The following is a 22,920-nucleotide window of genomic DNA, read 5'->3' on the forward strand; positions in this document are numbered from 1 at the left end:
GTGGCCAAGAATCGTGAAAGCTTTTTTTTTTTTTTCTTTTCTGCACACAAAGAACCGGCTCATTTCGGTCCTGATCTTTCCAGTCGTCTTCAACCTCGGCACACGCGAGAGACGTGAAGGCAACCGGATAGGCCGCCGTGTCTGTTTGACATTCATTTTTGTTGTTGTGCCTCTAATTGCAGCCCGGTCTTATAATTTCACACACGCAGGAAATAAACATCCAGGCTGGAGTTTGGCACAGAGATACAGCTGTTGTACCCGTTAAAATAACAGGAAAGCCATAGGAAATTTGAAATGGTTATGGGAAACATATGTCGGAGGGTTAATTGGTCCTGAAAGATACCTGCATGTGGCTTCGGGAGGGGGGGGGGGGGGGGGGGGGGGGGGGGGGGGGGGGGTAATTTCAGTTAGAAATGTAGATTTGCAGGGTTTAAAAAAAAAAAAAAAAAAAAAAAAAAGTTGACATGATCTAAACCAGGTTGGGCATGAAATCCCAGAATAGGAATGTTTATTTAAATTTCGGCATGGCCTGGAGAGCCAAGAAGCCACGGAGGCTCAGTGACCAAACCACTGGGAGGACGCAAGACAAAACAAAGAGCTCAGCACAGCAGTGAGCTACCCTGGGAAATGAATTTTAAACGTGTTAAGGAAGAGATTCTAGTGTCTAATATCTCATTCAAATATACTAAACGTTGTGGTATTTTGGATATTTTGGTTGCTTATGGCAGTGGGATTAAGCTGGAGCAAAAAAAGTGACATATTACCAGCTTATAAAGTTCCTGGCCAGCGGACAAATGAAAGTCCAATATTCACGCATGTCAAAAGTCACGGTGGCGCTGGAGGAAAAAAAAAGTCAGGGGGATCGCTAAAATTTGGGAGACTTCATCTTCTGGGGACCATGAATGTCTGCAGAAAATCTCATATCAATGCATCCAAAAGTTGTTGAGATATTTCAGTCTCAACCAAAGAAGAAGGACAAGATCGAAGGACAGACGAGCGTCCTAAGAGCTACGCTGCTGGAGGAAGCAGAGGAAGAAATGTCATGACGATGTATTTACCACATTTAAAAAGGTCATGTCTTTGCTAGCGTTAACTCTGAACCCGTTACTCATCACCATCAGTGGCTGTCCTGACGTCTCAAAGACGGATCTTATAGGTTGAGGTTAATCATTAAAATCCGTCACCGAGTTGAAACACGAGTCTGAGGATTGTGTTTGATCTGGGCTCGAAATGAGAATATTATCATGAATCAAGATAAAAGGGTTCGTGACAGAAGAGAGAATACAGAGAGGAGGCGATTTGGATGTTTCTTCTTCTTTCCTTGTTTATGTACTTGGGTGCATAAAAAAAAAAATCTACTCGTCTGGGTTCAGCCTTTGATCCAAATTCACTGAAGCCAAATGTTGGAATAGGTGATTGCTCACAATTAGTGACAACATGGAGGGTTATTGATCTTGCAGAAAGGTCTAGGCGCCGAAATGTTATAGGAGTGAAAAAGAACGATTACCATTTTTAGCATCAGCAGCTGTAAAGAAGGCAAAAGCTTCATCGCAAAGGACGTGATTTTATTTCATTGAGAAACCTTATTTTTTTAATTGTTAAATTTTGCCAAACCACTTTAATTAACTTAAACTGGCCAAAACATTGGCTTTGGTTTTGACTTATATGGTGTGGAAGTACTGTGTTTTTAGCTCCATCAAAACATTAAATGTTTCTCTTATATTGTGATTCTTTTGGCTCAATCTGGATCGATGTATCGACTCAACGATCAACAAAGAAAAGTGAAAACATCGATACGCATCATCTCTTAGATACGCCTTTATTTTGAAATTCCCACGTCTGTGTCATCATTTCTGCCAAAGCGCAACTCCTTCCTACAGAGCGCAGTGATAAAACTGTAAAGTCATATATACTTATATATATATATATATATATATATATATATATATATATATATATACTTATAAGTAATTTATTTAAATGTGAGTGATTGTGACATCGTCTCCTTAAGATCACAGGTTCTGTATTTTTATGGAATCAAAATCATAATCGTGGGAGACTTTCAGTAAATATTGTATTGTTGTCAGAGGAAGCCATATGATAGAGCATCGTGATGAAACTTTTGGCCAAGATTGCCATAAAATACCTCTGCGCCGGCACCAGCCTCAGCTGGGGAATTATGTGTTCAGGTTGTCCGTCCGTCCGTCCCGTCTATTCGCAAAACACATTCATGGCATAACTTAAGAATTCATACCCTAATTAAGGGTATGAATAAGAGGATAAAATGAAGAAGTGAAGACACTTTGGACAGACATGGTTGAAAACTGGCGTAATTCTAGTGAGGTGGTAATTCTAGTTTTTATATATATATATATATATATATATATATATATATATATATATATATATATTTATATATATATATATATATATATAATATATATATATATATTTATATATATATATATATATATATATATATATATATAGGTATTTTGCCTGTTTCATTAACAGAAACATTGAAACATCATCACTACTGAGACGCCCTTGAACAACGTCTTTAACCCACAACTGTCCAGCGAAGGTGCTTGAAAAGATAAAAGGGTTGAAAAGGAGTTCATGTGTGAACACGTGTAATCCTCCTGTAATGTGGTATTTTCAGGAGTTAACGTGACGGATTCATTTTTTTGTATATTTTTTACATCAACTGACAACTTCTCCCTTTTTCTCTGTAAGCCTGGATTTAAATCTACATCAAATGGATTCTCTCAGATAACATCCTGCCGAGAGAATCCCTTAATCATATTCCTTCTGCGAGTGTCTCACACACACACACACACACACACACACACACACACACACACACACACACACACACACACACACACACACACACACTACTGTGCTTATCCCTGTATTAGATTCACATAATGGCACTGGGACAAAGGTAATTCTTCGTCTTCCGCTTCTTCCCCTCTCCTTTCATCTCCCCCTCTATTCTTCCTCTCTCCCAAACTCCCCGAAAAAAAAAGGATGTATCTGATTCCGATAAAACGCGCACCGGAAAAAAAAAAACCAAACACAAATCCCCACCAGCCACCTGAGCGCAGACGGGAACGGCTCCAATCAGCCGATCCAAAGAGATCCGTCTCTGCCCCCCCCCCCCCGGTCCAGATCCGCACGTTCGACACACCGGCTGATGAATGGACTTGGAGCGAGTTTAAAAGGAGGATGGACTGTTGGGAATCATGCTGGAACATGGAAACGTGCTCTGCCTCCACCCCGCCACTGTCAACACCAACACACGGGGATATTTATATCTACATCAGGATGATCCCGGGAACACGTTTCTGCACATGAAGCCATGTGTGGACGATTTGTCAGCTCTGGAGATGAGTAATATGTGACGGGAACATGAGCGGTGAACACAATATCATAAACACCTGTACGATATGATCCGACACAAAAAGATATTTAACATTTTGTGAAGCTTGTGTTTTATTTCTTTTCAGAATGAAATCCCTACAACACGCAGCGCCTTCATACAGCCAAACACCTTTAGGGTTCATTCGTTGGTCTCAAAGCTAATTTCACAGCTCAGACGTCGACCATCGCAGCTCGTCAGCGGCTGAGGATCATCGGCGTCTTGTTCTAAACACGGCTTTGAATTCTTCCCGAAGAACCACGACCAACATCTACCGCGCGTCTGTCCGTCGCGGGAGAGCGATCCGACGAAAGGTTGCTCAAGTCGAGCGGTTGCGTGGCTTGCTCGAGGGGAAACCCAACGGTTGTCGAGGTGAGAACATTATCACATGTGGGCCTTCTATGTGGTCTGTGCCGTCTGACTGAATATCTCAGACTGTCACTCGTACCGTTTTTGGTTTTTTTTGGATGCTGTTTTCCATCGTCTATTAGGAACCATTTTAACGGAGGATGTGTGCAACGTGGGGACTTTGATGTGCCCAAAGAAAATTAGATTAAAAGTGAAAAAAGGGGGGGGAGGGATGTGAACCGTGGTGGTGGAAGTGGGATCCTGTCAAGACTGAGCAGAGGTGGAGGGAGGATGAGGAGGAAGCAAGAACTCATCACTAAACACTCAATTAATCAGGCAAAAACTCCCACGGCACGGAGAATATGACTGCCATCTGCTCTCCTGCAAGCAAGGGAGGGAGAGGTGGAGGTCGGGGGATGGAGGGTGAAAAGGAGGAAGAGGAGGAGGAGGAGGGAAAGTTGCAGAGCGTGGATGCCACAGACAGGCTCCATTAGAGGATCCGACCGCAGATGGCAAGTCTCACCGCCGGGGCCACCCACGCGGCGCTCACGTTGAGTTCGCCGGGGGATCGGAGGTACAGGGGCGGTGAGACAGAGGAAAATAAAAAAGTGGCAAAGTCACGGGGATCTTCGGTAACCACCGTCGTGTCTGACGCGCTCTTACCGTGCCGAGAGCTCCGACGGCCTCCCGGAGGGCACCGGCCAGCGCGGCGGCGCTCGCTGACCCGCCTGTGACGACGCAGGCCGACCGCGATAGAGCGTCTGCAAGAGAGAAAAAAAACAAAAAACTATTGACTTCGAGAGACAGGAAAGTGCAAAACTGCCGACTCATTTCCAGGTTTTAGGACTCATTCCTGCAGCGCTCTGTGGAGAATAGATTAGTGTCACTAGAAATAACAGAAATGATTTAATAACAGTAACAACCCTTTAGGTTTAGGCTTTGACGCCACCGGTTGTAACTATTTCAACTCCGTTTAAAAAAAGAAATCGTCTATCATTTTGGCACGTTGCTCGGCTCTAAATTACCCATGAGCCTCGGTCGCCACTGCTGCGAAGAAGCAGCCCAGTCAGGGGCATGAATCAGAGCGATTCAAAGAGATTTTTGCCGTTTCATTTGGGAACAAAACCCATTGCCATAGTTGCTGAATTCATCCTAAAGCGACCCAGAATCTGAAAGTAAATTTAAGATGCAGATCTCAGATTTGATGTTTCATGGCTGGAATGGTTTTTGCTTCTCCTTCTACTTCGCAACTGTGGCTCACGGTCAAAAAAAACGGAACGAGTTCATAGCTTAAGTTTAACTTTGAGAACGTTAAAGGCCGACTTGTGCTTCGTGAAACAACATCGACAGCTGCGAGAAACCGAGGACCTCCAGGGCGGCGGCCTCACTTAAAAAGTCATCTGTTGAGAAAGCGGCTCATAAGTGTTCACACAAACACACACACACACACACACACACACACACACACTTCTAACCAGGATACAAACACACACATACACATACTGAAACACACAACAGTTTCTCAAACTGACAGATGTGAGAACTTTCTTCCACACACACACACACACACACACACACACACACACACACACACACACACACACACACACACACACACACACACACACACTTCTAACAGGATACAAACACACACACACACACACACACACACACACACACACACACACACACACACACACACACACTTCTAACCAGGATACAAACACACACATACACATACTGAAACACACAACAGTTTCTCAAACTGACAGAAGTGAGAACTTTCTTCCACACACACACACACACACACACACACACACACACACACACACACACACACACAATGAATTCATTCACATCAGAGGCTCTGGGAATAATCACCGTGCGCCTCATGTCATCGTCAAACAGGTAAACTGTTGGTCCAGGTGCAGGCGGGGCTGAAATACAGGGGGCCGTGTTTATTTCCACGTCTCTGATTTGCGGTAGCATCCCTTGTCCCGACTTGCTCTGCGCGGAGCTGAACAATGGCGCAAAGAATGTCTCCCTGTCGGTACAGTGAGGGGTGATTTTGGGTCATTGTGTTCGACGGGAAAGAGACGAACGCTCTCTCTCTCGCTGCTCATTCCTGACCGTTCGACCTGCCTGAGAGGAGCCCACTGCCGTGAAGCTTTTCATGTATACACCGTCTGCATGGATTCATCATGTGTGTATGGGACGTAAGAAGATGAGGATGATGATGGAAAATGCATAAAGAAGGTAACTCACCTTTGATGATGGACTCCGCGGCGGCCAAATCCCGTTTGTACGTCACCTGGAGGAACAAAATAAACTTGAGTTTACAGGAGTTCATGCACATTAGAAAAAGAAGAACATGTTCATCTGTTGAGGTGTCTGGCAAGGCAGATAGTTCTGATTTTAATGCGCCAAGATTTTGAGATACGTGCCTCTGAAAAACACCGTACCGAGCCAATACACCGAAGATAGATGGCATTTTTATTTGGGTTCTTCAAAACGCTGAATAAGTGACTCTGAATAAATGGTTCGGTGTGACGAGAGGATGAATAGGAAAAGGAAAAGAGGAATGTGTTTCTTTGAACTTTTCTCTAATCTTTGCTTTTTCTCGGGAAACCTTGTAAAGTGTTTTCCTCTTCGAACCTCTAAAAATGTCACTGCAAGACCTTTATCAGGTGACCAAAGTCAGGAAACGTTTTGACCGAAATGGTCTAAATTAAAAGTTCCTCTGCTAACGTTACCGATTTAAAAAAAAGTCCATTCTCTGGTTTGGTTCCAGCAGAAAGAACAAAACATGTTCCTGTTGTTCCCTGTCGTTTTTTAAATCCTTTATCGGACCGATCGTCACAGCTGCTCAGCAGCAAAGGCGACGTTTAGTTCCTGATTTAATTCCTATGGCTCCATAGAGTCCTGGAACTATTTGTTCTTAAAGGGAAAGGAAGCTTCTCTTAACTCGTAGACAACAAACCTGCGCTTTGCGTGAGTTCATGACTTGGTATTTATCGCAAGGTTGGGAAGCACCGCTCCGTGTTTACCAGAGTAACCGGGGGGGGAATTGTTTCTGGAAAGACAAGTTGTTCTCTAAATGTTATTCAAAATGCACTCAAACATCTCCGATGCTTTTGAGAACCACAAACAACATTATGTCCATTATAGTGAGAGAGAGAAGGCAGACATCTCAGATCCTCGGCACACAAAACCAAAACCATCTTCACGGCTTGATAACACTGAGTCTAACGAGAAAAACATGTCTTTGTGTAATTTGGGGCGAGGTGACTGTTTTAAGCCAGAAAGCTGCATGATCTGACGGGAGGGTTTAAATTCAGAACATTTACGTTGAAACTAATTTCTACACGCTAATCCTGGACGTCGCATTCGATATCTTCAGCGCTTCCTCTTCTGGCCAGCGGCGCTCGCTTTTCAATTCATGAGTTTTTGCTTGAGCCCGTATGATATAAATCAGCAGCGGGCACCACAGCTGTGCCGAGCCAAAAATGTCCCCCAAACCCGGGGCCCCTGGCGAGCTCACCTTCCACAGTGTTGGCGGCCCCTGGACGAGCTTGGCATTGGTGCCACAGTACTGCAGAGCCAGATGGAGACACTCGGTGCCAAACTCAAAGTCTGACTCACTGCACTGCAGAGGAAGGGGGGGGGGGCACAACGGAGAGGAGCGGCTGTTGACAACAATTTATTTCCATCACAGTCGAACACGAAATGAGGTACACCGTGTTGTTCCACTGCAGCGTTGGAACTGCACCAGTGGCCGCAACCGTCTGGATGCCCGGTTACATACACCAAGCCACTGATACTCATCTGTACACATACTTGGCCACTTTAGATTTTTCGGTTAATTAACTGGACGTCATAAACGTCATAAAAATGTTTTTAAAAAAAGAGGCCAAATTGTCATGTTACCAGGCTGCAACATCTGTGTTTTAAGCTAAATCAGCGACTAACGTCTGCGTCATCACAATGACAATGCTAACATGCTGATGTTTAGCTTTAGTCCAGCGTGTTATTATCATTCTAACATTTTGGATAATTGCTTATGACAAAGCACAGCTGAGAGCGATGCGAGTGTAAGTCATTTTGGCACGAGAGGAAAAGTTAGAACAATTCACCCCGAAGAGACCTTGGAGATCCGTCCAACAGTTGTCGAGTTATTCGCCCAAACCCAAAGTGAAGCTAGAGGCAAAGCCTGTGGATTCATTCCACTGAGGATCGTGACTATCTGCACAGAAGGCCTTGACAATGCATCAAACAGTTGTCGAGATGCTTCAGTTGGAAAGTCAGGGGCCGACGGACAGAAAGACATACCGCCCGAGTGGCTAAAATTCCTACGTTTTTTTGTTCCAGCACTTCATTTTTCCAAGTATCGGTTCCGAGGCTCATTCGTAGGTAAGAACATGCGGTTCTTGTATATTTCATTGGACGGAAACGCTACCAAAGCAAATGTTCTGCTTGTATGGACTTTGAAAAGCAGCTTAAATCAATGTGTTATATAAAAACACGGGTGGCTGTGAACGCAACTAAAAGGGAGGAAGGTAAGATCTGTCCCAATCAGCTGGATGAAGACAAATCTTCAGGGCTCGTCCTCAACCAAAGACGTTCTTCGTCCACTAACACTGGTAGCGTTACGTTTCTCCACAAAGACAAAAGCACCACTTTGAATATTGCGTTTACCAGAGATGTGCTCATTCAGCATGAAAAGAAAGAATGACTAATCGACGAAAGAAATCTCAGTCGACCGAAGCGACGAAGAGGGGGTCGGCCAAAAAGTCTTCTTGTGAGCCAAGATGAACTAAAGGTCTAATTGAACTAATCACACTTACATTTCAGGTGAGGGCACATCTGGATGTGTGTGTTCAGGCTGGAGTCCCAAATCCAATTATAAAAGCGGAGCATATTAATGTGTTCCCTTTTGTTTGGCTGTTTACAATATCCCAAAAGGAAAGTTAAAGGAAAGTTAAATGAAATTGGGATTTAATTGGGGTTTTTCCGGCCTTGGGGAAATAAAAACTAAAAATGGAAACGTGAAGTCCTGTTGTGTGTAAGGCTGGGTTATTAAACCACAATTCTTTATGAGTAGTAGTACCGACCAAAAATTTGTAGCCACAAAAAAAAAGTATTCGTATTAACTGCTGGTGAGATTTTTAGTCTTGTGTAATTATTCTGTTTAACGAGCTCCTGCTCTAAACGTGTTCCCTATACCTGACAAATTCACTTAAAGCTGAATTAATTGATTTTATTTTTTAAAGTAAAAAACACACAAAATTGACATATTATCACCTAATAAAGTTGTTGATGTTGAACGCGTTAGCAAAGGTCATATGAGAGTCCAACATTCGCTTTCCAAACTCTGCCTTGGCCGTCGTGAACTCTTGAGGACTTCCTCTGCTCAAAGCATTCAGCGAACGCTCCTCATAAAGCACAAACACTCAACTAAAGGTCGGTTCCTGCACTTTCTTGTACCGTTTCTATCTGTGCTTCGACTCGCAGCGGTGGGAAAGCTCACGCCGCGTAGATCACACGGACGTTTGGGTTGAGGCGACGAGCTCGTTCGGTGTAGAATACAGTCCGGACTACAAAGACACATCCATTGCTACCTGAGATTATACCTGGGTAATATTTTATCAAGCTATAGGAGAGAGGGGGGGGGGGGGGGGGGGGGGGGGGGGGGGTCTTTCATTCCGTGGACCCTGGAACCGAGGAGTTACGGCGGTAATACGCTCTCAGGGTCTTGAGGTAATTCAACCTTTTAGCATTTTTCTCCCGGTACAAAAGCTCCCACTGGGGACTGGATAAAGTGTCCCCCCACGCTTTGTCTTTCCAACACACACACTCCTTCTACCCTCAATGGACGTCAAGCTACGAACGCGCAAATGTCCTACAGTCCTAACCTGACACTTTCCCAATCTTTTCAAAAGGTTGAGGAGGAGGAGGAGGAGGAGGAGGAGGAGAGACGGGGGATGGGGGGGAGCGTCCAAACCTTCTCTTTTCCCCAGCGACCTCCCCGGTTCGTCTGACTCCGACCGGCCTTTTCGACACCGCAGCATAAATGTGAGCTCATTTTGTGAAAAAGGCCAAAGCGCCAAAGCCAACAGGGCTCTCAGAGCAATCTGAAGATCCATCCGTGCCAGGAGTAAAAATAACTGCGGACAAATGTGGCTCCAATTGGAGGACATACTTTAGCTCTTAGCTCAAAACGTTTGCTGTGTCCTTCAATTAAAAAAAAAAAAGAAGAAGAAGAAGCGGCTATCGGACGAACCACCTAATGGAGTCAAGGATGAAATGGCAAAATAAATAAGGTTGACTCCTGCAATTCAGATTTCGCATTACTAAGTCGGCTCGCGTTATTGAACGTCAATGCCAAGTCTTGGCAGTAAGCTCCAGCTTTCAGGGAAGAAGCAACGCGTTTACGGTCTACGGCGGCGGGTGAATTCTTTCCATTTTTCAGGTACACGTATTAAACCGCGCTCAACTGCAAAGGCCATTAATGCGACTCCACCTAAATGTGCCATGTAATTTCAGCTCTCTCTCTCTCTCTCTCTCTCTCTCTCCATTTTCCAACGGAGCCTTTGTTCACATTTGTTCCACAGACTAATCTGCCGCTGTGTGGCAGAATACATTAACGTGCCGTTTCTTTCCCAGACGCAGCGCGGGCCAAGTGAAAATGATAGCGCCCACGCCACAAGCTGCACAGAGGGGAAACCCTGCAGGTTCTGGCACATCAGCGGAACAATGGAGGACTGTAAAAAAAAAAAGGCCAGTTATGATGTATGAGCACCAATTTTTAGCGCATAAATCTCAACTTGACTGTCATTTATACAAGATTTGAGAGACCGGGAGAAATCGGCACACGCGTGCAGGACTTGATCCGTCCGTCCTCTGATATCATGCGTGGTTTCCACTAATATACCGGAGCTGTTGTAGAAATCAACTCTGGAAAACTCCTGGAGTTCTGCTCGACCTCTTCAGCGCCGCGTTCATCCTTTCTATCCAAGGTGCTTGGGGTTGCTTGTTCCCCATGATGATGATGATGATGATAATGAAGTTGCAGTAGTTCAGCACATTCCCAGCGCCGTAAATCCCTCACAGTAGCTTTACTGCTCGATTGGTCCGCGTCGGTTTGGCTGACATTTAAAAACTGGATGTTGGGAACAGTCAGAAGGACAGGTTGTAAAGCTCCGAGTAGCCCCGCATTGGAACAATAACTCGGAGAAATACGTGCTTTTAGTAACGGTCTGTTCTAGCGGTGCATCGCATCGCAACGCTCCCGGTTCGGACCACGGATCAGAGTCACAGATCGGATCAGAGTCACGGATCGGATCACGGATCAGAGTCACGGATCGGATCAGAGTCACGGATCGGATCACGGATCAGATCACGAATCAGAGTCACGGATCGGATCACGGATCAGAGTCACGGATCGGATCACGGATCAGAGTCACGGATCAGAGTCACGGATAGGATCAGAGTCACGGATCGGATCACGGATCGGATCAAGAATCGGAGTCACGGATCAGATCACGGATCAGAGTCACGGATCGGATCAGCACAAAAGGGGGAGAAAAAAAAGGGAGCGTCTATACCTTTTAGAGATCCCCGATCAGGCTTTTTGACACCGATGCTAATTGCCGATCACTGATGATCCACATTGTTTTTGATTACAGCAGCTGGTCTACAAGACTCCAGACAAAAATCATTTCAACGGTTCTGAAGTCTGTAAACCATAAACAATTCTAAATGTTATCCTTTTACTTTATTATAGTGGTTTTCTTCCCTCATAAAAACATACAATTCAAAAGATAAGGAAATGACAGATTGTATTTTCATGGATTAAAACTAATCTTGTTATGAGTGGTTTTAATGATGTATTATAAGCTGCTTAGACTACCGTTAAACTGTGTAATTAATTAACCACTAGTCTGTTGTGTTTGGTCGCCTGTCAGCCAGCCATCAGCTGTCATAACTTGACTTTTTAATCCAGTTTCAAGCCGATTTATTTTGGATTTTTAACTATAAATTGTAACCAGGTCTTTACAATATCAGAAAAACACTAACGCACACAAACAAGGTTCTTCTTCACCTGAATTCAGTGCATTTTCCGTTTAGCCCGTCTGCTCTACAGTTTATAGCTCCTCTACTCTGGACCGCAGCCGCTCCATTCAGGAAAGTTTCTCAGAGGCTTGACATCTCCCCAAAAAAAGTGAAGCCAAGACGTTTCCATCGCTCCCAGGTGGGGGCACTTGATCTGATACGCAGCTGACTTTTCTACAGCAGAGGAAGCATTTTTTTTTTTTAAACGTCAGTGTCGCGGTCGCTTATATAATCATGATCCTCCTCGTCTTTCTTTATCATGTCAACAGAGGACCGTCCTCTTTAGCGTTAAAAGGAAGGTTTAAAATAAGACGGACCGTACCCGCCGATAGGCTCGATGGATGACGTCGTATGTGAATCCCTGAGGCATCTCGCTGGCTCGGTACTTGGCTCGCTCCAGAGAATGATCCAGGAAGCCCTCTGGCGTGCCGGCTATCACCGTCGAAACCAGGGGGCGGACAGCTCCTGCTGCCTGGGCCAGAAAAAATGAAAGAGTTGTGAGTATTAGTTCTGATTACAATATCAGAGAGATGGAAAGGGATTAGTGTCAAAGCTGCTCTCAAAAAGAATCACAACACAACGACCTGTGACATCACTGACCGCATGAATAATGATTTGGGCGTCACTCAAACAATATTTTGCTATCTTGGCACTCGGGGGTGTAAAACATACAGTTTGACGTCGTCACAATATTCTGAATAAAGTGACAGTAAACGAACTTTGTCAAAAAAAACTGAATTGCATAATTTTTTTTAAATTAGCTCGTTTTACAGGCAGATTAAAAAAAATATAGAAAAGAATAAAAATAAGACAATAAATTAGGATTAGTATTACGCGATGTGTTCAAAACGATTCTTGGGAATGAGTCACTCAGCGTGAAACAAGAAAAAACGACGAATTAAGGAAGAGTGGAGACCGCTTTAAACACTAATGTCTACACGTTAATGGAGACACTTTTCCTTTTAGATGTCGATTGTAGATTAAAATAATCAAAATGTTGAGATAAAATGTGAAATTTGCAGTGTTTTTTTTTTGGAAGACTGAAGCAAGATCAACAACTTTTATCACAACACAATCATGAAACACGAATGAGGACCATGGAAAGCAGGGGAAAACTAATAAGTGGACTTTCATTTCAGATTTTCTTCCTCAAATAACATTTGAAATAACTCAAAAGAGAGAACATTTCCCTGATCATGCTTCAAGACCGCAACCCATGCTACAGAGTCACATGGATCCATCTTCACCAGCTGGAGCACGCACTGGAAATCCCCAAAAAAATAATCACCGTTTTCTGAGATAATATTTGATCGGAGGCAAACCGCCAGGAGCGGACGGGTCAGAGGAAACACGTGTTACGGCGCGCCGTCGAAATAACCAAAAATAATCTGCCCGGCGAGAAAACGAAGACCAGACCGCCCGCTGTGAAGGTTTCAGACTGTGACCTCAGAACCAAATGTTTTCCATGTTTACCACCGGGGAGCGATGGACCTGTCAATCTAACAGAAACAAGAGAGACCTTAAAAGGTGCGATCACAAGAACTGTTTGTCCTCGACTCTGTTTGTTTTTTTTAAAGATTGTGTTTATGTTCGCGCCGCACGGTGACAAATGAAGCACAGGGACGCAGTCGGGTGACCCGTCGTCCCGCCAGGTGAGAGGTTCGACTCCTGCCACCGCAGCTCACCGTGACGGATGTGTTTACGCGCCACGTCCGCGGTTTAAGAGAATGAAGTACGAGCTACGGCCGACATTTAATTACTTGCGCGACGCTTTCCAAGCGCGAGGGACCCGCCGGCATTCCGGGGTCCGTTTTCCTCTAATTACGATCCGACTCTGAAACTGCTGCTCTCTTGGAAATGGACGCGTCCTGCCTTCACGTTGCAGCTGGAAACACTGACAGTGAACAGAGGTTACACATCTTCAGGACACAGTCACAGCACGAGCTCCGGAGACGAGCTGAATCGGGAGAATTCGCTGAGCTTTGAACGCTTCCTCGCGGCAGAAGTTGAGAGCTAAAAGGCCGCGTTTCCTCTGTCGCAGTCACGATGAAGTCAGAGGCCTGGGCTTCTAACGAGCATGTGTTTAAAGTCTGCAGCCAACGACTGTTAAATTATACATTAATCTGACGTTATTGTATTTAATCAATCAATCATTTTGCCCAAAAATATCGACATACGCTTGTTTTCCCGAGATTTACCGTTTTGTCTGATATGGAGCGATGTATGCTAACGATTCATTATTTGTACATTAAATCAATCCAGCTTCACAAGATGATGTCGTTAAACGTCTAATTTTATCTTTCCAACAGTCTAAAACCCAAACATGCTCCGTTTAATATTACATAAGACTAGAGCTGCAATGATTATTAATCGATTGACACAAAAAAACATCAAAAATCTACTATTTTGATTTTGCCAAACATTTGATGATTTTTAGCGTCTTAAATTTACTGCGTTTACTCGTCTTTCATTATAGTGAATTTATTATTTTAGGGTTTTATTCCAACTGTCGGACGGACAAAATTAGATATTTGAGGATGTCACCTTGGACTCTGGGCAATTTTCATTCAGACAATTTACCAAGATGATATTCAATAATGTAATAAATATTGGTTGCAGCCGTATATATGTAACTATAAAGCAAGGAATCTTCTTCACACTCGGTCGGTGTGTGTGTGTGTGTGTGTGTGTGTGTGTGTGTGTGTGTGTGTGTGTGTGTGTGTGTGTGTTGCTGGGGACGTAAAGACAGTGCACTGTTGGATTTGGTGTCATTTCTAAAATGCGACACAATCAATATTAATAAACTTTGACTGTAGAAGCAAACGGCGCTCTGGTCAGCAGCGGAGGGGGGCGGGGCTTCAGGGGGCGGGGCTTCAGGGACTCCGTGAGTCGAGCCCGTCGTCTGACTGACTCATTACCTACAGCTGGACAGAGGTCGCTAACGCTAACCTGGATGCCGGCTAACGCTACGACACCCTACAGGTTCAGCTTGTGTTGGTGCGTGCTAACTCACAACCGTACCGCCTGCAAAATACCGACACTAATTAAATCCATTTTCTACTTTCTAACCACAGCGGTTACGTCAAGGCAAGCGACTAATACGCCAAAATTAGAAGTTAATACATCCGCTGAGTGTGTCTCGCAGATGTTTGTGAGCGCGAGTAGCCAGACTTGGGTGTGGTTTCTTTTTTCCAGAGAACCAGACTGCATCTCACCCGTGTTTGTGATTAGCATCGATCGGGTGCGTGAGGCTACTCTGTCATGGCAGGTGTATTACTGAGTGGAGCGGGCAAAGCTAATCGTCACATTTGAGGAGCTGGAACCTGAGCCATTTTTTGGCCTAAAAATGATGAAATCCTTATAAATAAATGTGAATCGTAGTATCAGAAGAGTTGCTGAACTATAGTGATACTACGATTGACTGATAAATGGTTTTGTCTCTCATGTATTTGGTGCTAAAGTTGTCTGTGGACAAGAATGAACCAACCAAACCCAGTTCTAATAATCACAATATTCACGCGTTTTGGTTTAAATAGCGCTCATCGTACTGACCCCGTGCTCCTTGGCAGCCGTGGCTATCAAGTACAGGAAGTCCTCGTCCACAAAAGGCCGCACGGCGTCGTGGATGATGACCACCTTCGGCCTCACCACCTCCTCCTCCTCCTCCTCCTCCTCCTCCTCGCTCCCCAGAGCCAGGACTCCGTTACATATCGACCTGTGACGGGTCGAGCCGCCTGGCACCACTCGAACCTTCCCGTGCCGGAAGCGCTGGACGATGTCCGTCATCAGCTCCATGTTTTCTTTGGCTACGACGACCACGATGCTCTGGATCCACGACACCCTGCGAGAACACACACACACACACACACACACACACAGTCAGCTCAGCGACGTCTTGTTTTAGCAAGGTGAGAAGTCACAAGTAACCCGGGGGGACGAAAGGCAGAACACAGCTAGCCGCCCCACAGCTTCTTACATTTAGAAAGCAGGGCCGCGACTAATCTATTGATTATTTTATGCGGCTTTAAATGTGGAGAATGTGGAAGAAATGCTTGTTTACAGTTCCCAAAAGCCAAAAAGGTGACGTCTTCAGAACGCTCCAAACCAAAATAAATTGTAATTAAGAGACATAGAACAGAGATGCAATTCAAATAGTGGTAAAAATTACCAGCTGTTTCCAGTGTTTGTGCTAAGCTAAGCTACCTCGCTGCTAGCTTTGGCGTCACATTTAGCATACAGACTTGTGAAGTGTGATCTTGTTTAATGTTGAACTATTCCCTTTAATAAACGCCTTAAATGCTAAACAAATTATCAAAATGATTCATAATCTGGTATCAGGAAATAATTGGCGGGTTTTTTTGTTGTTGTTTTTTTAAGTGATTGAATCTAAATTGTAATGGGAATGACTCGGGGCCACACACACCGTCCTGCTCTCTGGTGCCGGGATGTTGCTGCACTCGCTTCCTGACGACACGTAAACACTGACAACGGGGCGAAGAGGAGACGCGTCCGATTATAAACACCGGTTGTTATTGCGCCGTTGTAATGAGGGTCAGGCGGCGATCACCGCGCAGCGTAAACATCCACCTTCTCTCCACTGTTACCGGAGCCTGAAATCTGTCCGTCCTCCAGCGGTGGAGGAGAGGCTCTTATCCTTCTGGCAGCACAGTCACATCCAGTCATGAAGACAGGTTTAATGTTGCCCTGGCTCTCTGCGTCCACTCGCAGTTGATTGATATGACTGTAAGGTGATTTAAATGTACAAAACGTTTTGTTTTTTTTCACCATTCCATTAAGCCTGTCACAGTAACAAATGTTGTTGGACGATATAAATGTTGAAGAAACAATTGCAATAAACAATATTTTTGTAATTCTGAGACCGTAAAGGTGCTAAATACGAGATTGGGAGCATTTCTACTGCCTCTTAACGTAGCGACGGCTGAGCCGGCGGCTAGCAGCTAACGGTGCTAACAGCGCAAACTAAGGCAACAGTGCTAACAGCGTTTACTTGAGTGTAAACAAACTTGCATGTAAACTATTGCTGGGCGGTATGACCAAAAATGTGCATCACGGTATTTTTGTAAGATTCTGGCGGTTTCACAATATATCACTGTATTTTTTTTTTTTTCCCGCATTAACTAATTAACGCCGAAAATGATTTCTGTTCTTTAATGTAACGTTACTGTAGCGAAAGGAGCCTCTGCCAGCTGTTGACAGACTAGCTAACGGGCTAGCTAGCGAGCTGTACCCAGCATGCCGTTCGGCAGTGACATTTTTATAAATGTACAATTATTAGTGTTACAAATTGTTTATGTGTCACAAACTGTTGTGTGTCGTGGTGTTTTGCCCTGTTAAAGAGCGTTAGTTGTGGGTTGTTAATTGTTGTGTTATAAAGTTATAACCATGATTAAGGGTCCCTCTCAATACAGTTAAGACAACTAGCTCCAACCGTAGTGCTGAACAATATACTTAGCTGCCTGTTGAAGAGTGACAGCAGTTGTTTCGGCTATGCTCCGGTATGGCGGTATATGAAAAATGAATATCATATGGGAAATTAGAACCGGTATACCGCCCAGCACTAACGTAAAAACAACGGACATTAACGAGATCAGCAAAAGTGATTGGAGTCATGTCCACATATTGTACGATAAGTCGATATTATTGTGACGGGCATCAAGTTTCTCTTGATGATAAACAGGAACTACTACTTCTTCTGCGTTAAAGCTTCATTATGCTTCAGACAAGTGCAAAACAGATCATTTTAACGCCATCTGGAACCTCCTCCTCCTCCTCCTCCTCCTCCTCCTCCTCCTCCTCCTCCTCATCCTCCACACATTTCAGATGTTTTGTAAATTTCCAAAACTGTGCTGAGGTGAGAAAGAAGGCAGGATTTTAAAATTGTCTCTCAAAACTCTCTTTTGTCAGCGACTTTTGTGACTTATCACGTGTACAAGCATGTGCAAACAATCACATCATGAATACAATTATAAAGTTTTTAAATAAAAATTGCAAATTCTCACATTTGAGAAGCAGGAAACATATGTTTTTTGTATGATAAATGACCTAATTGCCAAATTAAACATCATATTTTATAAGCTCCTCATAGGTTTTCTGTGCCCAATTTTAATTTTTTAAGTAACTAAAGCTGTCAAATACTTGCAGGGAAGTACAGAAGCAACATGTTTCCTTCTGATTTGTAGAGGAGTAGAAGCAGAAAGTGGTGCGAAAATAAAATACTCAAGTACAGTACAAGTACCTGTCATTTGTACTTAAGTACAGCGTTTGAGTTCATGTATTTAGTTACATTCCCAGCCTGCGCAGACACACATCCTGAACGTCTCCTGCTGTCACTAACGTCTCACCTGGAAGTTACCTGGAAGTTAAACACAAAAAGAGTTTATGACATTTTAGTCTTCTGGTATTTTTATAATTCTCCCACCTCTCGAAAGCCTGGATAGTGTAGCTTATGAGCGGCCGACCCATAAACGAGCAGAACTGTTTCGGTGTCTGTAGTCCGGTTCTCTCTCCGGTGCCGCCGGCAGGAAGAACCACCGACACCGGGAAGTCCACGCTGCGTTCCGCCGGCTGGAGGTCGCTCTTCCCGGCCTCGCGTGTTGGGAAAATCCCGGGATGAGCGGCGGGCCTGTCCGGATCACAGCTGTCGCTCTGCATGTCGGTGTGGTTAACGTCCATCCGGTGGCACGTGAGGGGGGGGGGGGGGGGGGGTCACGGTAGAAAATTCCCAAACCTGTCCATCCCCAGCTGATGGGCGGGGTGGGAATGTAGCGGCAACGTGGATGGAGAGTTTGGGAAAACAGCGCGTTCAAGCTAGAACCGTTGAATGGTGTTTTTCCGGTGGATGCTTTCAAAATAAAAGTCTAGATTGCTTACTTTCACCACCATTTTTTGGTAAAGCAGTGGGGTACTTGTAAGTCTGTAACCTTAAGCAGACTTTTTTCAAATGTCTTGGTTATTAAGTGGTGAAAACTACTTTAAAAGTAATGCCATAATTAAATGACACATAGTAGTCCCCCAGTGTAAATGCAATTAAAGTCTCAAAAAATGGAAATGCTTAAGTACCAGGTACTCAGACTGTATAGCACTGACAACAGAAAATATTAATTTCTATATCATTCTGACTACCAGTCAATACATAACATCCGTATCAGACATGGTAGACGATCTATTCTCTTGAAAATGTCAATAGTAGTGGAACCGGTTGATTAAATAACACATTTTACAATGACTGTATGAGCGAATTAAATTAAACATAATTTGATCTTGCATAATTTGACACTCAGGTGTTGTTTTTTTTAAGTTTAAGTTTGTTTTAGTTTAGAATCAACTTTTATTTTAAAGGTGAAGTTATTTGATTTCCGGTTAAATCTTTGGAGACGCATTGGCAGCTGCTCCAGGTCGCCACAGGTCTCGCGTGATTTCAGGTTCTCTATGTTGTGCTGCACACATCTCGCGAGAACACAGAACTATATCAGCCTTGGTTTTGGAAAACTATTCCTGCAGTAAAAACCAAACCAAAATGTATTTTTTTTTTTACTTATGTAGTGCACAATTCAGATTACAGTCTGTAAGAATAATGTATACACATACATATTTATGCATTATTAAAAATGAAGAATTTTTACCCGGTAAAGTCTCCACTGACAACAATACATGTGATAAAAGGTGATATTTATTTCATATAAAGTTATTACAAGACTTAATTGATGACAAAGCTTTTTTTTCCCCAGATTTCGCCCACATGCTGACGTCACTCACCAACCAACATATCATATGATATGTTGCCACGGAAAATATATTACATCATACATCATAAATCTTACATAGTAAAATTGTATACACATGGGCCATACTTTAAAAAAAAAAGGCAAGTAAGAATTTTGATATATGTACAAAGTATTTACAAAAAAAAAAGATTGTTTGGTGTTTACTGGTGCCAAGACTGCAGATCTCCGCATGCGTATAAAATGAATATATAGGAACATATATATGGCTGGGACAATGTGTGTTGGCTCGGGGCTCCAGGAGGTTTACACCCCGGTTCCGTTTACACTACCTTTTAACCACAAAAGTCCTTAGCATGCATCCATCATAGCGAGGAACCAGCTTCACCTAAACCAAGTCCCAGTCACTTTGAGAAGTTTAATCCACAAGCTCTGGACGTCGAGTCTCTATATCACCGAGACGAAAACCTCCCGCAGGTGCATGTGGATTTTTTCGGGACTCAGGGTTCGGTGTCGTGCCAGTTCTCGCTCAGCCGGTTCTTCCCCGGCCTCCTCTTGCTCTTGGACTTGTGCTTGTGCAGGAGCTGCGGCGGCGACACAGCCGGATCCCTGAACTTGCCGCCCGACTCGTTGTGCTGCCTCGAGTACCTCTTGCACTTGCACGAGGTGACCACGGTGATTTTGTACGTTCTGGCGCTGCCGTCCTGGCACTGCAGCTGGATGCGCTGAGTGCGGGTCTTGTCGTTGACGCAACGCCAGTCCTGGCTGCCGCCGCCGCCGCCGCCCCGGCGACCCCACAGCTTCCTGCCGTAGGCCCCGCCGATCCAGTTTTGGAGCATCTGAGCCGGGAGGCACTCGCCGGCGCACACCAGCTCCTTGATGGGGTTGACGCTGGTGCAGTGGCCGTCGGAGATGTACTTAGTGGACCTCAGCTCCCTGCATCCGATTTGGCCTCGCTCTGTGGAAAGACACAATCAGGAGTGTGAGAATCTGCACAGGATGGAAAACGGATAACATTCCTAAATCATATAGGGCTTGCAACTAACGGTCATTGTCTGACTAGAACATGTCTGTGAAACAAGCCTGTACAAAGGTAACCCTTTAAAAGTCTTGTTCATACGACCAAACACGAAAAAGAATGAATCAGCTAATTGTTGCAGCTCTGATGTTAGATTTAGTTTTAAGAGATTTGCATCAGAATGTCCTCTTCAGCGCAACACAATTACACACAACATGCCTTCATGGTGACATTATAAAAGGTTAACACATGACAGTGAAGGATCACTGCTCAGCCCGTTCTGACCTTTGTGCGTCGAAAAGCTGAGGAACCATCGCACGTGAAAACTTTGTATTTAAATAGAGTGTGTCAGGGGATTTAACAGCAGGATTACCTCTGTGCAGCAGCTATACGACTCTCTGCTATACGACCCCCCCCCACACACACACACACACACATACACACACACACACACACACTACTGTAACCCAAGCTCAGGTCCATTCACACTGCTCCATACAGCTCAGTGACAGTGTATGATGAATGAACCCCCCCCACCCCCCTTCCTTCCTTCCTTCCTTCCTTCACAGCCGGCTGCTGATAGAGCTCAGAGCCAACAATCGGAGGCTTCCTGTTCCCCTTCATTCAGCTATACTCGTACCTGCGGCCAGGTGTGCGTTACACTGAGTGACACTGGGAGTCTGCAGCAGAGACCTCATACCACACATCCCTCCTCACAGTGATTTATATGTGTTATTATTCTACAGCTGCAGGGTTCTTGTGGTACATAGAATAGAATGATATTTAGTTAAAGTGCTTCGATGAGGCATGTCGTCTGCGATCTCTTTTGAAGAATGTGTAACCGATGGCGGCATGCTGATGGGATTAAGTGACTGATTAAAGGGGTTCCTCATTTGGCTCGTTGAGATGGAAGACACAAACCAGAGCTTCATCGAGAGCTCGTGGCAGCATGCATCCTTAAAATGAAGAAAATCAAATCAAGTTTTTTTTTTTTTTTCTCAATGGAGCAGTTCGGTTTTCCTTATCTGTTACTAATGCTCCTACTTGATTAATAACTTAAAGAAAAAGATTGGACTACAATAATCCATGGCCAAACCAAGACAGCGTTCAGATATGGCTGTTTAATATCGTGCAAATAACCCCAGATTAGAAATTAACAGAATTAAAAGGACAACAAAAAAAAGTATTTTAAAGCACAGAAAGGTTACTGCAACTTCTTCTAAAGTAACACACACACACACACACACACACACACACACACACACACGTTCCGGTCTCCATACTAATATCACAGGAGCGTTTGAGAACACCCGGTAAACGACAAAGCGGAGCATCCTCCGGTGCTCACCTCCTCTGTCGTGCGCCCCGCCGGCCGCTCCTCGCCCGCCGGTCCGCGCGCGGTTCAGGGTCACGTTGCTCTGAACCTCCGGCGGCACCGGCGCGCTCACGCGTGAGAACAGGAGCTCCGTGGCGTCGTTCCTGAAGGGTTGGCAACTTCTCAGGAGGACGCAGAGCACGAGCAGGGAGTGGCACGAGTCGCACGCGCTCAGGTGCATGGTGGTCTCGGGGAGATGTACGGTCCGACTCGGGGGAGGACTGATGCTGGATGAAGAACGTGCGAGACCCGGGTCTCTTTATACAGACGGCACCGCCTCGCGCTTTGGCAGCTACTCAGGTGCGTCTCTGTTGGGAGGCTGCGATTGGTCGCCATAAATGTGCGCTCGTAAGATAACCCCGCCCACTGCTTTTATTGTGGAGGGTTTAGAATTTGATCCTGGGTTCTGCAGAGGAGGCCTATCATGATGATGATGATGATGATGATGATGATGATGATGATGATGATGGGATTACGTGCCAAAGTAATTAACACATGTTTTTTTAAATTCCTGATACATTTATGAAATATCAGATTTTGTCTCAAATAAGACGATGGACTGGTTTCCATCGTTGTCTCCCTCAACCCACCTTCATCCAGATGAAGACAGCAGATCAATATCTGACATCAATAAAACATACAACAGGAAGAGAAGGCAAACAATGTGTTTATTGTGTGATATCTGAATGTTTTGAGGGAAAGAATAAGACGTTTTCCAGACTGCAGAGAATTGGAATAGAGACAATTATTTAAAAGAATAGTCCGGATCTTAAAGCGGCAGCTTCTACAGATGAAACGGGAACAGTGTTTTGCATTTATTGGGTCAAAATAAATAAATCAGACTTTTGCTTGTAGTGACTCCTGCTGTTCTCCTTGTATCTTCTGGATGTTCCTCTTTGAG

General features: G+C 44.5%; 2 protein-coding genes across 2 annotated transcripts; both read right to left on the reverse strand.

The window, feature by feature from the left end:
- Positions 1-555: 555 nt before the first annotated feature.
- On the reverse strand, positions 556-18,706 carry crppa (CDP-L-ribitol pyrophosphorylase A). Its single transcript, XM_068735408.1, has 7 exons — positions 18,324-18,706; positions 15,437-15,725; positions 12,207-12,356; positions 7,314-7,418; positions 6,038-6,083; positions 4,436-4,533; positions 556-570 (listed from the first exon to the last, which is right to left on the reverse strand). The coding sequence occupies exons 1-7, from the start codon at positions 18,575-18,577 to the stop codon at positions 556-558; spliced, it is 957 nt and encodes a 318-aa protein (XP_068591509.1). The 5' UTR covers positions 18,578-18,706.
- Positions 18,707-19,554: 848 nt separating this feature from the next.
- sostdc1a (sclerostin domain containing 1a) lies at positions 19,555-22,271 on the reverse strand. Its single transcript, XM_068735871.1, has 2 exons — positions 21,993-22,271; positions 19,555-20,584 (listed from the first exon to the last, which is right to left on the reverse strand). Exons 1-2 carry the CDS (start codon positions 22,198-22,200, stop codon positions 20,127-20,129), a joined length of 666 nt encoding a protein of 221 aa, XP_068591972.1. The 5' UTR covers positions 22,201-22,271; the 3' UTR covers positions 19,555-20,126.
- Positions 22,272-22,920: the final 649 nt, after the last annotated feature.

Source organism: Cebidichthys violaceus, unplaced genomic scaffold (genome assembly GCF_023349555.1).
Source record: "Cebidichthys violaceus isolate CVI_PGR_0920_01 unplaced genomic scaffold, fCebVio1.0.p SCAF_7, whole genome shotgun sequence".
NCBI lineage: Eukaryota > Metazoa > Chordata > Actinopteri > Perciformes > Stichaeidae > Cebidichthys > Cebidichthys violaceus.

Coding starts and splice junctions, on each gene's coding strand:
- crppa (XM_068735408.1), bottom strand. CDS start 18,577: ATGGACGTTAACCACACCGACATGCAGAGCGACAGCTGTGATCCGGAC. Junction 15,726..18,323: donor ACTATCCAGGCTTTCGAGAG/GTGGGAGAATTA, acceptor GTGTTCTCGCAG/GGTGTCGTGGATCCAGAGCA. Junction 12,357..15,436: donor CGGCTGCCAAGGAGCACGGG/GTCAGTACGATG, acceptor TTTCTGGCCCAG/GCAGCAGGAGCTGTCCGCCC.
- sostdc1a (XM_068735871.1), bottom strand. CDS start 22,200: ATGCACCTGAGCGCGTGCGACTCGTGCCACTCCCTGCTCGTGCTCTGC. Junction 20,585..21,992: donor CGGGGCGCACGACAGAGGAG/GTGAGCACCGGA, acceptor GTCTTTCCACAG/AGCGAGGCCAAATCGGATGC.